The sequence below is a fragment of the Ailuropoda melanoleuca genome, chromosome 16 (genome assembly GCF_002007445.2).
Source record: "Ailuropoda melanoleuca isolate Jingjing chromosome 16, ASM200744v2, whole genome shotgun sequence".
Taxonomy (NCBI): Eukaryota; Metazoa; Chordata; class Mammalia; order Carnivora; family Ursidae; genus Ailuropoda; species Ailuropoda melanoleuca.
In genome coordinates this window covers 11,520,941-11,536,524 of record NC_048233.1, presented here as the reverse complement: position 1 = coordinate 11,536,524, position 15,584 = coordinate 11,520,941, and the positions used below count along the sequence as shown (strand labels likewise).

Below are 15,584 nucleotides of genomic sequence, written 5' to 3'. Positions count from 1 at the left end.
GTATCTGTGTCTCTCTAGTTATGCTTAGTCCTCTACCTTATACTTGTTTTTTATTGTTATATTTTCTACTAGACTTTAGGTTCCTTTAGGACAAGAACTAATAGGTTTTCTTTCATTCAATACAGAGCTTTACATTTGGTACAGTACTTATTTGTACCTGAATGAGTAAGGAATTCATCAGGGGTAGTAGCTTACTTCAAAAGAGTTACAGGAAAGAGATGAGCTCTAGAAGTTAAATATAAGAAATAATTCATATGTGACTTATTTTTAGTTATGAAATAGACTAATTGGAGAAGAAATTTAAAATTTGGTGTTCAGGTCTTCTTGGTTAACTGTTCTTTTATTTTATTTATGTATTGTAATATTCCCAAAGCATAGCTATGCCTGTGTCTATCACTTCATTTTATTTTATTTTTAAGTAATCTTTACACCCAGCGTGGGGCTTGAACTCACAGCCCTGGGATCAAGAATTGCATGCTCCACCCACTGAACCAGCCAGGCGCCCCTATCACTTCATTTTATTAATTCATGAAAATTAGCTCCCTAAGAACTTCTGTGTACCTTGTGTTACTATTATTGAAAGTAATAAAAGTATCCCATGGCCTTTAAAAATATATATTTTAAAACTTTTAAAAATAATATTTTAAAATATTCTACTCCTTTTATCTTAAGAATATTCTCATTTTGTATGCTTTCTTACTTTTCCGAACTTATTGCTTCTTACTTTCTCTTCAGGTATATGTATTTTACCAATCTTCAGGAAAGGTCTCCCAAAATTGAACGGGCCGCTTTGGATGGAACAGAACGGGAGGTTCTCTTTTTCAGTGGCTTAAGTAAACCGATTGCGTTAGCCCTTGATAGCAGATTGGGCAAGCTCTTTTGGGCAGATTCAGACCTCCGGCGAATTGAAAGCAGTGATCTCTCAGGTACCCAAGAAATGTATTTCTTATTTAATTTGAGTTATTGAGATGATTCGTTAATAGAATTTGTATTTTTCTTCCATTGTACTATTTTTATGCATATTTCTTTACAGTTCTCTTTACTAAAGGATAGTTAGCATCATGTTGGTTGGGAAGTACTTTTTCTTCAACCATCAACATGATTAGTTCCTCTGTTACCTAATAATTTCCTTCATTTGGGCTCTATAAATAACAATTTCTAATGCATCATTTCTCCCTTCCTAATTCTTGTGCTCTAGTTTATGTTCTTACCTTCTCTGGCCTGAGGTCTAGCCAATGAAATCTCCTCCCTGCTGATTTTCCTCCCTGAAAGCTTATACACTGTTCCTAAATTAATTTTCTGAAGCATGGTTTCTAATCATGTCACTGCTACTAAAAAAAAAAATCTTCAGGATTGTCTTATAACCTGAAGAAAAAACCTGCTTACCTAAGTTGGTATTCACCTTTCACAAACCCATCATCAAACTCAAATGATCTTACCATTGCTGGTGTTTTAACCAAATTCAATTCTTTGTTGGTTCTTCAGATGTACTTTTACTTTCTTACTTATCTTAACACCTCTATCTACAATCACAGTTACTTCACCTCCCCTCTCCCCAATTTCTGATGTCCAAATAACTCTTTGGCCTCACTAGTGATCAGGTAAATGAAATTAAAATAATACACTATTTATGTCTATTGGAGTGGCAAAAATAAAGTTGATTATACCCAACGTTGGTCAGAATGATAGAGAATGGCATGCTCTCGTGCACTTTGGTATAAGTGGAATTGGTAAGATCTTTTTGGAGGGCAATTTGCCAGTGAATTCCCTTTTAGATAGCTTTTTGTTGTTGTTGTTGTTACAGAAATACCCATTTGTACAAGGGTCCCTGCTGAGCATTATTTATAATAATCTGTCACAGAGAACTACATTCCGGTATATCTAGTGTATAGAATATTACAGTCATTCCAAAAAAATGAGCTTGATCTGTGTGCAGTGACATAGAAGGATAATTTTTAAAAACTAAGTTTTATAACAATGTTTATTAAGATCTAGTTTTGTTTAAAATTAATTAATTTTGAGAGAGGGAATGGGTAAGAGAAGGAGCAGGGGGAGTGGCAGAGGGAGAGGGAGAAGCAGACTCCCCCCTGAGCAGGGAGCCCGATGATGTGGGGCTCGATCCTGGGACTCTGGGATCACGACCTGAGCCGAAGGCAGATGCTTAACCGACTGAGCCATCCAGGCACCCCAAGTTTTGCTTAAAATTTAAATTAATTTTATATAGGTATACACACACACACTATATTTGATGATAGCTTGCCCTCTAAAATTATACTATGTATACACATGTGCGTATATACACGTGTTTATGTATACACACATACCAACAGGTATACCTACTATTAAGAAACACATGGGTATATATGTTTATATGTTCCTCGAGGAACAGGCAAGAAGATACACTTGAGAAAGATCTGGGAGGCTAGCATATGAATATGTTAAGAGTATTTATTTCTGTATCATTTGAATTTTTATATGTTTGAATACATTTGTAATTTTTTTAAAAACTAGAAAATACTCTTATCTTTTCAGGTTTAAATGCCTCCTTTCGTTATGCCTTCTCTGATTCTAGTCATGCACACATTTATGCATGTGTGTACACATACCTCACATGGTATATTGTTTCCCTTATCTGATCACCTGTATCTCTTCTGTCACCTCTAGTTTGAATAATAGTTATCTATGTCAGTGTTTTACCTCTTATTAGTCTTGAGGGTGGGGTTTTTCCTTCTTCTTTCCTTTTCTCTCTTTCTTTTCATTTATGATGTTTGTTTTTTGTTTTAAAAGTAACATGTCCATTAAAGACAGTTTAGAAAAGAAAAAGAGAAGAAAAAAATCCAAAACACTATCATTAGTAACGCTTAGTAACTTTAACTTCCATTTTTTAATGCAGTTTTCCACCCTTAATTATGAAATGGTTCCAACATACAGAAAGTATAAAGTTCCTGCTGTCCAACAAATCTAGTGTTTGGGGCCATGTTTGCTTCTCTTCCTCTTTCTCTTCTTTGAGATGAAACATTAGAGAGAATTTTGAAGCCCTTACGTATCCCTCCTCAATTCTGTTCTCCTCCCTCTTTTCCCTGAGGTAACTTTTGATGTTTTTCGTTGCCATGCATATTTTGTTGTGTGTGTGTGTCATTTACCATATATTCACACATGCGTATTTAAACTTTTTTTCCCACTTTTTAAACTTAATATTCTCACGTATTCCTTTGTAGCTTGCTTTTTACAGATATATCATGGTTTTGAGACAATCCCTGTTGATCCACAACTCTGTGTCATTTATTTTCACCACATACTTCATTGTATGAATCATTCTACACTTTGTTCTGTCGGTCTAAATTGCTATTCCCAGTTTTTTGGCATTAAGAGCAGTGCTTTAGTGAGTATTCTTGTGCAGATATTTGAACATTCCTCCGTGTCCTAAACCTTGTAGTAGTATTGCTATGTAATGTGCTATGTATACATTCACCTTGAATAGATACATCCAGGTTGCTCTTCAGTGATGATATTGATTTAAAATCCCCACCAGAAGTATATGAGTTGTCCCTCCAGTATTTGGTATTGTTAGACTTCTAAATTTTTACCAATCCAATAGTTTAAAAAGTATATCTCATTAATAAAATTTGCATTTCCCTGTTTGATATTAATTTATTGGTCATTTGTGTTTCTTCCATGAATTGCTATTTATTGCCCATTTTTGTATTAATGATTTTTAAAAATTCTTTATCAGACTGTTAATCCATTATCAAGTTACAGATATATTGGAGGAGAATTGGCATGTTTAAGAAATTCAGTCTTTTCATCCATGACTGTGGTATATCCCTCCATTTGTTTAGATCTTATTTGATAATTTTTAGTACATCTTCACACTTTGCTCTATAGAGAAGGATATATATTGCATAAATCTTCCAATTTGTGATTTACCTTTTCATTCTTCCAGTGGTATGTTTAGATGAAAAAGAAGTTCTTAGTTTTAGTGCAGTACAGTTTACTAATTTTTCTCATTATGATTAGTGCCTTTTATGTTCTATTTAAGAAATCTTTGCCTACTGCAAAGTCACAAAGATATTTTGTTGTGGATTTTTCCCCCCTAAAATTTGTTTAATTTTCCTCATAGAGATCTGTGATCCATTTGGAATTTATTTTTGTGCATGTTGTGAGGTAGGGGTTAAAAAATTTTTTTTTCCCCATATTACTATTTGATTTAACATCAGTTTTTGAGAAGGTAATTCTTTCTCCACTGTTCTCTAACATCATCTTTGTTGTAAATGAAGTGACTGTATTTGTATGAGTTTGTTTTTGGAATCTAATGTTCCCTTGGTTACTTTGTCTTATGTGGTATTTTATTCTTAATTGTTATAATGTTATAACAAATTTATCTGGCATTGTTTGTCTTTAGTATTTCTTCAAGATGACTATTGTTGACCCTTTGTATTTCCAATTACATTCTGGAATTTGCCTCTGAGTTTCCACCAAAAATGAAAGAAACCTAGTAGAATTTTGACTGGGTTTGCTCTGAATTTATAGGTCAATTTGGAGAGAATTATTATTTTTCATAATATTAGTCTTCCAAACTATGAACATGGTATATCCCTCCCTTTATTTAGAACTTTAATTTCCCTCAGTGTTTTATAGTTTTCTGTGTAGAGATGTTTCCCATCTTTCATTAGAGTTATTCCTTGGTATTTGAGGCTTTTGAATGCTGGTGGTAAAGACTGTTCTAAATTTTTAATATTTCATTTTCTGACTGTGGCTGGAATATAATATAAAAATAGTTTCCTTTTTTCTCCCATTCTGTTATATTGAGCTTGTTCCCAGGGACCTTGCTAAATTCAGTTATCTGTGGTTTCTTTAAGATATGAACGTCACAGAATCATTTATCTACAAATTAATGAAAGTTTCTTTTTCCTCCTTGCGTTATTGCACTAGCTAGGACCTGCAGTACAATGTTGTATAGAATCCTTGGGTTTTTTGGTTTTGTTTTATTTTTGGTTTTCTTGATGTGGGGGAAAGCATTCAGTACTTCGTGATTAGGTATTATGTTTGCTAAGATTTTTCTGTAGATCACATTTTTATCGGATTAAGGAGGTTCCCTTCTGTTCCTAGTTTGCTAGAATAAATCAAACTTGGCATGATACATTTTCCTTTCCATATATTGCTGGATTTTGTGTAAGATGTTTGTTTAAGAATGATTACCCTATAATTTTCCTTTCTTATAATGTACTTGTTGGCGTTTTGCCATCCAGGTTACATTGGCCTCCTGAAAAGAATTATTTCCTCTTTTTCTGTTTTCTGAAAAAGGTTAGTATAATATCGGTAGTTGGGTTTTTTTTCCCTTCCTCATATATTCACAAACACTTTTGTCTTGGTATCTCTTTCTGCTTTTTTTTTTTTTTTAGCCTTCCACAGAGCCTTTTACATTGGATTATATTTAGTACACGTGTAGTTTATTGAATAAATGAACATGTCTTTTCATTGTTGGTTCCAGTGTCTTGCTTATAACTGCCATTAAAGTAGATCAGGTCCTTATCATGTCTGGGATCCTGCAGTGACACCGTTGACAGCTCTTTTTTCTGGAGGACCACTTGAAGTCACCCTTACAGTACCACCAGCTAATCTTTTTTATTCACTCTTATTATTTTAGCTTTAATTTTAATTTTCATCAAAGTGATACATGTAAATATTTGTGGAAATCAAATGCTTCTACTTAGTTTATAACAAAAAACAAGTCTACTGTTCTACCTACTCTCAGTTCCCGTTCTGAGGCATCTACTTTGTTATTTTGAAATAACTTGCCTAAAACAGCTATTTCTTTTTTTTTTTTTAAAGATTTTTTATTTTTTTTTATTTATTCAACAGAGATAGAGACAGCCAGTGAGAGAGGGAACACAAGCAGGGGGAGTGGGAGAGGAAGAAGCAGGCTCATAGCAGAGGAGCCTGATGTGGGGCTCGATCCCATAACGCCGGGATCACGCCCTGAGCCGAAGGCAGACGCCCAACCGCTGTGCCACCCAGGCGCCCCAAAACAGCTATTTCTTGATTTTTCAATTTTAGACATCACAAGTTGACTTCCTTTGATGGAAAATAAATGTTTTGCTGTCTTAAACTGTATAGCCCCAAAATACTCATATGAACTCTCCTTCCATCCTCCCAGGATAGTTATATCATAATTTTTAGGTTCATACTTAATTGTTATTTATGGCTGTGAAAATATTACTATTAGCATGTTTCTTTCTATAGCTTTTTTTCCCCTGAAGTTAATCTTGTCTAATGTAAATATTGTTTCAGTACCTACAGAACAGATGCATCAAGCAATCCATCTTTTTTCTTTTTAATTGAAAGCATACCTCTTGAATTTTTTTTTATCATCTTGCTCCAATCTGGATTTGCTTGCTTTTTAGGCCAGCTTCCTTTCACTAGGATTCTGGGAATGCGCTTGCCAGTCTCCTTGGTGCTGAAACCTATTTATTGGATTCCAGTTCTCTGGCTAATTTCTTCTTCTTGGTAGAACACATCCTCTTTTAGCTTCTTGAAAGGAGTTCATAGGAGGTTCAAATTTTTCATTTATTTGTCTGAATTTTTTTTCCCTCACACTTCAGTTGATTGGATGTATATAACATTCGTGTTTCATAACTATTTTCTCCCAATTTTGAAGGCAGAATTCTGTTGTCTTTAAGCATCTCATGTTGTTGGAAGTTTGATGTCATTGTGATTCCTGATTATATGTAATCTTTTATTTTCCCCTCCAGAAGCTTTTAACATCTCTTTTTCCCAGGTGTTTTAGAATTTAATGATAATCTGCCTTTGTGTGATCCCTCTCTGACCTCCCTCTTTGTTTCTTTCCTTCATTGAACTGGTTACTAGGCAAGTCCTTTCTGTCTGGAAACTTACATCTTGAGTTGGAAAGTTTTTCTTTTTTTGTTTCTTCAATGATTTGTTTTCTCATTCTGGAACTTTTACTCAGTTGTCAGATCTTGACTGTAAGTTTTTTTCTCACTTATTATCCATCCCTTTATCTTTTTGTTCTGCTTTCTGAGAGAGTTTTTCAGATTTATCTTCCAACTCTCTTTTTGGATTTTTTTTTTCTTGGTGTCATATTTTTAATTTCTAAGGACTCTTGTGTTCTGTGAATGCCTTGCCCCCATCGAAAATGTCCTGTTTTTTAGGTTTTTGTTGCTATTGACTTGGGTTTTTTCTGCTTTTAATTGCATCTGTTTCTCTAAATTCCTTTATTCTGTTTCTTTTGGGCTTTGAATATAAGAGTAGTTCTCTTTAAATATCTGGTGATCCTTAGTTGTCTGTATTTAATAGTGAGGCATTAAAAATGCTGCCTTTCCCATTGCTGCTGCCTGTGAAGGAGTGGAAATCCTATGGAAACCTGGCTGCTTTCTAATGGGATTCCAGGGTGACAACATCTGAAGTTCTTTTCTCTTGGATACCTCAGGTTTTTTATTTGATTATTGTTGTTAGTTTGTTTTTCCTATAGGGATATCTTCTGGTCTTCTGTAGGAGGATAAAAGCTGGCTGCTAGGATTCTTGGAATCTAGTGGGAAAAGGGTTTTGGGGAGAGTCTCACCAGTTAGAAAGTAGACTTTTAATTAATTCCCCTGTAAAATCCCATGTATGGCACTACCTCTTTGTCTTTGGCTGATATGTTAAAATCTGGTTCAGCCTCTTAAGAAAGTATATCTTTAGTCTTCTGGTAAAGGAAGAGGGAGACCCAGGAGCTAAAGAACTTCTTTTACTTCTTTTCAATCAACCCTCTTCTCTCAGCCCCAGCCATTTTGCTCTGTCCTAAATTACCTGGTGCTTCCAGTTCCTGAGCTAATTGATTTTGTTGTTGGCTTCACCAACCACAGGCATTTAGCTTTCTCGGGGTGACTGTGTCCCTGGTCTGCTCCAACTTCTGAATTTTATATTATTTTGTGCTCTGTTGTCCTGTTTGTCCTTATGGGGTTATACCTCAATTTTTTACCACAATTTTTAGGAAGGGTCTGAATGTTGACTTAGGCAGTGCCTTCTCATCTGGAATATCTCCCCATTTTTCTCCCTTTTTAAAACTTAGCTTTATGCTTGCCTTTTTCCTAGAACTTTCCCCTGATATTTCTAAAATACAAACTAATGCCCTTCTTTGATTAAACTCTTATCACTTAGGAACCATGAAAACCTTCTAATGATATTTGAAGGACTATTGGGAGGAACAGGGAGGGAATGAATATATTTTTTTCTTTTTGAATGAGGGAGAAGCTATGGGGTGGAGAGTGGGGCACAGATTTCAACACACTGTATGAAAGAACTTTCTTATAGTTCAACAGAACAGTTGCCTGTTAAGAGTTAACATCCCATGACTGGGCTGTTGTAGAAAGAATTCTTACTTTATGGTGAGGTTTGACCCAGGTAACCTTTGAGTCAGTCGGTTTTTCTATGTTCTGAGTGGCCAGATGGAGCGAGGGTAGAGTGGTTCTTCACAGAGGCTGCAGGTATACTCAGCAAGTTGGGGAGGCCAAGAGCTCAGAGCTCTGAGCTCACCACCACTGCTTTATCCAGAGAAGTCCCATTTTTGTCTGATTTATATTTTAAGGCTTTTCATAAAATGTGATTTGAAAAATGGACTCTGCTTTTAAAAAAATTTTGACTCTTTTCCATATTTCTGTGAACTAGAGTATTTACTATGTATTGGGCACTTACTTGCTTTTGTTTGTACTTAAATGTCTAGTCTGTTCTCTGATATGTTTATGTCTTCTCAGAATGATTTTTAATCTTTGTGGTAGACACCTTATATTTTCCGTTTCAGTACTTTTGGAATCTAACTGGTATTTTATCAGTAGTTGCTGAATATGTGATTTGACCCACGTGAACCATTTCTGTTGCATGTTCTCCTTTCCAAGGTGCCAACCGGATAGTATTAGAAGACTCCAATATCTTGCAGCCTGTGGGACTGACTGTGTTTGAAAACTGGCTATATTGGATTGATAAGCAGCAGCAAATGATTGAAAAAATTGACATGACAGGCCGAGAGGGTAGAACCAAAGTCCAGGCTCGAATTGCCCAGCTTAGTGACATTCACGCAGTGAAAGAGCTGAACCTTCAGGAATATAGTAAGTCCTGATGGCATACTGTTAATTGCAAGATTCATGTTTGTTGTAAGAAATTAAGATAGAATAAAGATGTTCTTCTGTGTCTTCTTACCTCTTTAAAATTTTATTTATTTAATTTATTGTAATTTAATTTATAATTTTATTTATTTTTAAAGATTTTGTTTATTTACTAGAGAGAGCGAGAGCGAGCAGGAGCAGGGGGAGGGGCGCAGAGGAAGAGGGAGAAGCAGGCTCCCTGCCTGTGGGACACGATGCCAGAATCCTGGGATCATGAGCTGAGCCAAAGGCAGACGCTTAACCGAGCCACCCAGGCGCCCCTTCTTACCTATTCCTTTAAAGATTTTCATGCACTTTTAATTTTGTTGTTTTTTAAACTCTGTGTTTTTAAAGACTTACATCAAACTCATTTAATTTTTCAGATTAAACATCTTTTCCCCATAAAATAGGAGTGGGGAAAAGGAATGGTCTGGCTTATTTTCAAAAATTTCTTCAGATACAAGGACTGTTTGCCATGCCTTCTTTCTTACCTTCAGCCCCTTTAAGAATACTGGTATAAAGTATATATTTCTTTTGTTCCCTGTGTGCCCCCATAGTTTGAACAAAGGCAAAAGTTATATAATGATGAATATAGTTATTTTGGAATAACCTTATTAAGCAAAAACAAATTAAGAATTAGTGTGTTCAGAAGTTTTTGAAATGAACTTAGATCTTAACAAATGCTTGGTTTTCTTCCTCCTAGATAAATTTCTCAATTCTCAGCTTAGAAAAGTACCCATAAATTTTTTTTTAATCTTACTGAAAGCTTTTGAATATGGCTAATCATCTTGTTTAATTTCTTGTTAATATCAATTATCAAAAGACTCCTCATAGCAATCACTACTCTGGGTTTTATGTAATTGTACCAGGAATGCTAATGTTAAATGAAATATTAAAGAGAGAACTATTGCTCCTTAACTTCTCAGCCTGATGCTTTCAAATCAAACTGGAGTATATTAAAAGGAGAATAGTGGAATGAGAGCACCATTGCTTGTTCAGGTCTTCATTTTGTTGTCACTGTTCGTGAACTTAGAAGCTAGACGTATTTGAGAGTTAGAATTAGAATTGATGTCATTCTATGACAAGTGACTCATGCTGAACATTAAATAGAAATAAGGCCTTTATTCAGATGATAAATGAATATTTTGCAGAAAATCTCAATGGAGGCTTTCAGAATTTTAGGGGGGTGTCTTTTTTATAATTAAACACTTAAATATGGTTTTATATATGGGAAAACATTTTTTTTTCAAATTTATAATAACATTAAAGAATGAGATTTTTGTTTATCAGAAGTGTCATGGGGGCGCCTGGGCGGCTCAGTTGGTTAAGCATCTGCCTTCAGCTCGGTTCATGATCTCGGGGTTCTGGAATCGAGCCCCATATCAGGCTTTCCACTCAAGAGTGAATCTTCTTCTCCCTTTCCCTCTGTGATCTCTCTTGCTTTCGCTCTCTCTCAAATAAATAAGTAAAAAAAAAAAAAAAAGTGTCACGGAATTAAAGGTTGTGCTATGTAGGTTGTATATTCCAGTGTAATATGACTGATGTCTGTTTTAGGACATCTATGTAGTATAACACATCTGCTCAGTTACAGATAGACCCTCAGTCTCATCAACACACACTGAAGCAGGCTGATGTGTTATTGAGAACACAGATAATAAATGGGTGGCTACATTAGATGCCGATAGTCTGATGACAGATGTCAGGTTGCTCATAACATAGGCTAAGTAGAAAATTCAAAGCAACTTCATTAAATTCAGTTTGTAAAACAGACTTTGAGAAGTTGCCTAAGTTTGTATTTATTTAATTTAGCCCAAATTTAAGGAAATTAAACATTTGTAACATTGCCGGTTACCTTTTGCACTTGACTAAGCAAATAATTTTGATTGTCTCTGAGTGTTTGCAATCCATGTGAACTTAGTTTTTTCTTCTAACATAACAACTCTGATTTTCCATATTTCATTAAACTACAGTTTTTGAGTAAAATCATCTTTTAGAAAGGTAGAATTTCTGAGTTAAAATCTTTGGAAGAATTTTTATATTTTAAGTAGAATAAAGTCCAGGTCTCTGCAGTCTCCCTAGTGATGTTTTTAGTTTCAATAATCAATTTTATATATATATATAAATATTTGAAGACATTGGTTAGATATAAATATTTTGCATTATTAGATTGTCCTCATATTCTTGCAGTTGTGTAGGGATACAGTGAGGAATTATATTGTTAGTGGAATAAAAGTCCAAGGTAATTTTACATGTGGTTTTTCTTGGCAATTCATAAATAATTGATTTTGACTGAGCTGTCCTTTCTTCCCTTCCTCCTTCCCTCCCTTCCTTTTCTTTCTTCTTTTTTTTCTTTTTCAGGACAGCACCCTTGTGCTCAGGATAATGGTGGCTGTTCACATATTTGTCTTGTAAAAGGAGATGGTACTACAAGGTGCTCTTGCCCCATGCACCTGGTTCTGCTTCAAGACGAGCTATCATGTGGAGGTAAATCTGTTATTTTCTTGTGCAGGTCCAAATGCCAGTTAGCATGTTCTGTGACTTAATCTAGCATTCGGTGATTTGGCAGTGAAATTGCTCTTTCTCCTAACTTGATTAGTCACTTATATTCCATTCATCTGTACGATCTTATCCTTTTGGGTTATTCTGAGAGGGAATCCGTCATGATAGGTAACAGATGTAACCTAATCTCAGAACTAAGGTGGAAGTGCCCTTATTTGGGAAGAAATAAATCTTGTGAATGAATGTATTTCCTAATAAGAAAGTAACTTTTTTTCACCATAGAGAGTAACAAAATGAATTAATTCTACCTCCTGTAATCTCCATCTACTGAGTTTTAGATTCTACCAAGTTTACGTTATCATTGCTGGGAATGTATCCAGTGAAAAGAACATTCTTTTATTCCCATCTTTCGGTAGTTCCCTATTGTTTTTACTTACTTACCTAGCAAAAAGAAAAAAAAAATTTATTATCACTCTAATAATGTGGTAGTGAAATTGGTTCAATCACTCATGAGAGCATAACAAATTGGTACATTCCTTTGTTAAAGCATAGTGTGGTAGCATCAAATACCATAATATTCACTCCCTTAATTCAGAAATTCTCCTCTTGGCAGTAATTCTAAGTTTTCACCTGAAGGAGAAAGACTGTTCTCTACGATGGCAATCTACCGATTGAAAGCAATCTAATTTCTAATGATAGAAAAATTAAGTAAAATAACTGAGTTTATACAGCTGTTAAACATTATGACCATAAATTCATGTAAAAATGTAGCCAAAATTTGGCTTAAGTAGAGAAAAAAATTTTTTAATGATGATTCTACTATGGTGACAACTGCGTAAAGTACATATTTCTGGGAACAAAGATTGGTTTATACACTCAAAATATGGATTTGTTGATAAGATGGTATAAGAATATTTTATTCTAACTTTACTTTAAAAAAATAATGTATTGAGTAACAGCTATGAGGCACTCTGCTTGGGCTGCAGGAAATTTGAAGATCTTTGAGATAGAGCATAGAGTTTAGTTGGGAAGATCAAGTATGTGCATAGTAAAAGTTAAGCTCTGGTACTTGAAGTGTCTTTCCCCAAAATAGCAAGTGTTGCACAATAATGTGAATGTACTTAATGCCACTGAACTATATACTTGAAAGTGGTTAAAATAGTAAACTTTGGGGCACCTGGGTGGCTCAGTTGGTTGGGCATCTGCCTTCAGCTCAGTCATGATCCCAAGGTCCTGGGATTGAGCCCCACATCGGGCTCCCTGCTCCGCAGGGAGTCGGCTTCTCCCTCTCCCTCTACCTGCTGCTCCCTCTGTGTGTGCTCTCTTTCTGTCAAATAAATAAATAAAATCTTTAAAAGAAAATAGTAAACTTTGTTACATATATTTTACCACAATAAAAAAAACAGCAAGTGTTTCCCTATCAGAGTCCTAGGTTTCTATAAGGCAAATCTTAGAAAAATTACCGTTATGTAATGGTAGCATAAATAAAACTGAGTCAAAGATACCATCTTCCACTTAGAAAATGTCTTTTAGAAGACCTTTGCGTTTTTGCTTCACATTTAGTGATGATTTTAAATATGTGCATTAAATTTTTAAAAAATATATGTATTAAGTTAATGGAACCTTTTAACAAATGTGTTACCAACACTAAAATCAAGATATACAGTGTCATCATTAAGAAAAGTACCATGGTGTTCTTCCCATAGCCCCTCCTTTTCCAGAAGCAAGCACTATTCTGATTTTTATCCCCCAAATTTAGCTTTGCCTGTTGTTGAACTTTTATGTAGGAATCATGGCGTATATATCCTTTTTGTGTCTGATTCTCATGCTTAAGATTTTTGAGATTCAGCCATATAGAGGAGTGTATCAGTAGTTTCTTTTTATTGCTGAGTAGTGTTTCATTGTAAAAATATGTCACAGATTATTCTCCTGTTGAGGGACATTTTAATTGTTTTGTATTTTTGTTCTTAAGAATAAAACTGCAGGGGTGCCTCGGTGGCTCAGTTGGTTAAGTGTCTGCCTTTGGCTCAGGTCATAATCTCTGGGTCCTGGAATTGAGTCCCACATTGGTTTCCCTGCTCAGCAGGGAGTCTGCTTCACCTTCCACCTCTCCCCCTGGCTTGTGCTCTCTGATTCACTCTCTCTCAAATAAATAAATAAAATCTTTTAAAAATAGAATAAAACTGCAGTCAGTGTTTGGGTGTAAGATTTTTTTGTTGTTGGGGCACCTGGCTGGCTCAGTAGGTGGAGCGTCTGACTCTTGATCTTGGGGTTGTGAGTTGGAGCCCCATGTTGGGTGTAGAGATTACTTAAAAATATTTTATTTTTAAGAAAAAGATTTTGGGTGGGGAGGTACCTGGGTGGCTCAGTCAGTTAAGCATCTGCCTTCAGCTCAGTCATGATCCCAGAGTGCTGGAATCGAGTTCCGCATCGGACTCCCTGCTCCACAGGCAGGCTGCTTTTCCCTCAGCCTCTGCCTGCTGCTCCCCCTTCATGTGCTGTCTCTCTCTCTGTCAAATAAGTAAATAAAATCTCTTTTAAAAATTGTAATTTAACATTGATTTTACTGTGGAGGTAAATGAAATACAGAATCTTAATTCGTCTGCCTGAGCTTCGAGATGTGTTTTCATTTGAGCCTGCCTTACCTACTCATCTCCTTTCATATTTCTGTTTATTTTTGTTTGGCTGTTTAGAGTTTGGTGATTACTGTTGGATGTTCTGTTTTGTTTTGCCTCAGTGGACGTACCTGTGGTATTTCAGAGATTTTTTTCTTTTTGCATGCCATCCTATATATTACTTATTTTTCAAGGAGCATCTCATGATGTTTAAACGAACGTCACTATCTGTTATTGTTCTCCCCTTTCTCTGAATTGTAGCACTGTTACCACAGTTTGCTTGACATGCAGCTCAGAGTGATGTTTTGTTTTGTATTAATGAGTCTCTTCCTAGCCCCAATCAAATTAAAAGTGCTCTAAGAACACGGACCATAGTATTTTACCTATTTTTTTCTTCACATGATCTGGTATAGTGCTGAATACATAATAGCCTCAAATTCCCTCTCTAAATAATATCTCAAATTCCCCATGTAAAATGTTTATCTGTAATTTGCAGTATTCTCTATTTTAAAGATAAAAGGTTTGGGGCACCTGGGTGCTTCAGTCGGTTAAGCGTTCCAACTCTTGGTTTCTGCTCAGGTCATGATCTCGCGGTCGTGAAATTGAGCCCCACTTCAGACTCTGTGCTCAGGGCTGAGTCTGCTTCGGATTCTCTCTTCTCTCTCCTTCTCCCTCCTCACTCTCTCTCTCTCAAATAAATATATAAAATCTTAAAAAAATGATAAAAGGTTTTCCAATCTATAGTCATATTAATAGTTATGTTATCTAGTGAATTTACTAACAGGTTTTTTAAAAGAAGTCAGTGAGCCTATGATATAGTAGTAAAGGCAATGGGCTAAAACTAAGGAGACTGTCCTTCTGATCCTTTTATTTTTAACTATCCCTTGTTTATAGGAGGCTCGTGACCTTCGGCAGTCACAGCCTCTCTGAACCTCAGTTTCCTCATTTGCAAAAACAAAGAAGTTGGGCTTGAATGACAATTCTCAGAGTGACCTCAGCAACTTTTACATTTTTAAAAATTATTGAGGACCCCAAATAGCTTTTGTTTGCATAGATTATGTTTATTTATATTTAGTAGTTGAAATTAAAACCAAGAACTTTAAAAAAAAGTATTAAAAATAAGAATAATAAACCCTTACATGTACTCAAGTTAAACCTGGTAAGAAAGTTAACTGTATTTTATGAAGCAAAATAATTTTTTAAAAATTTTTTATTATGTTAGTCACCATACAGTACATCATTAGTTTTTGATGTAGTGTTCCAGATTCATTGTTTGCTTATAACACCCAGTGTGAAGCAAAATAATTTTAGTGAGAAATGTGACATTTTTTTT

General features: G+C 35.2%; 1 protein-coding gene across 3 annotated transcripts in view; it reads left to right on the top strand.

Moving 5' to 3' along the window:
• Nucleotides 1-15,584, top strand: part of LRP6 (LDL receptor related protein 6) — a 171,286-nt gene that overhangs the window by 131,249 nt on the left and 24,453 nt on the right. For all 3 annotated transcript variants that reach the window (XM_034644777.1, XM_034644775.1, XM_034644776.1), the window contains 3 exons: nt 736-926; nt 8,892-9,101; nt 11,496-11,621. In XM_034644777.1, the coding sequence (XP_034500668.1) occupies nt 736-926; nt 8,892-9,101; nt 11,496-11,621 (527 nt within the window). The remainder of the gene's footprint in view (nt 1-735; nt 927-8,891; nt 9,102-11,495; nt 11,622-15,584) is intronic.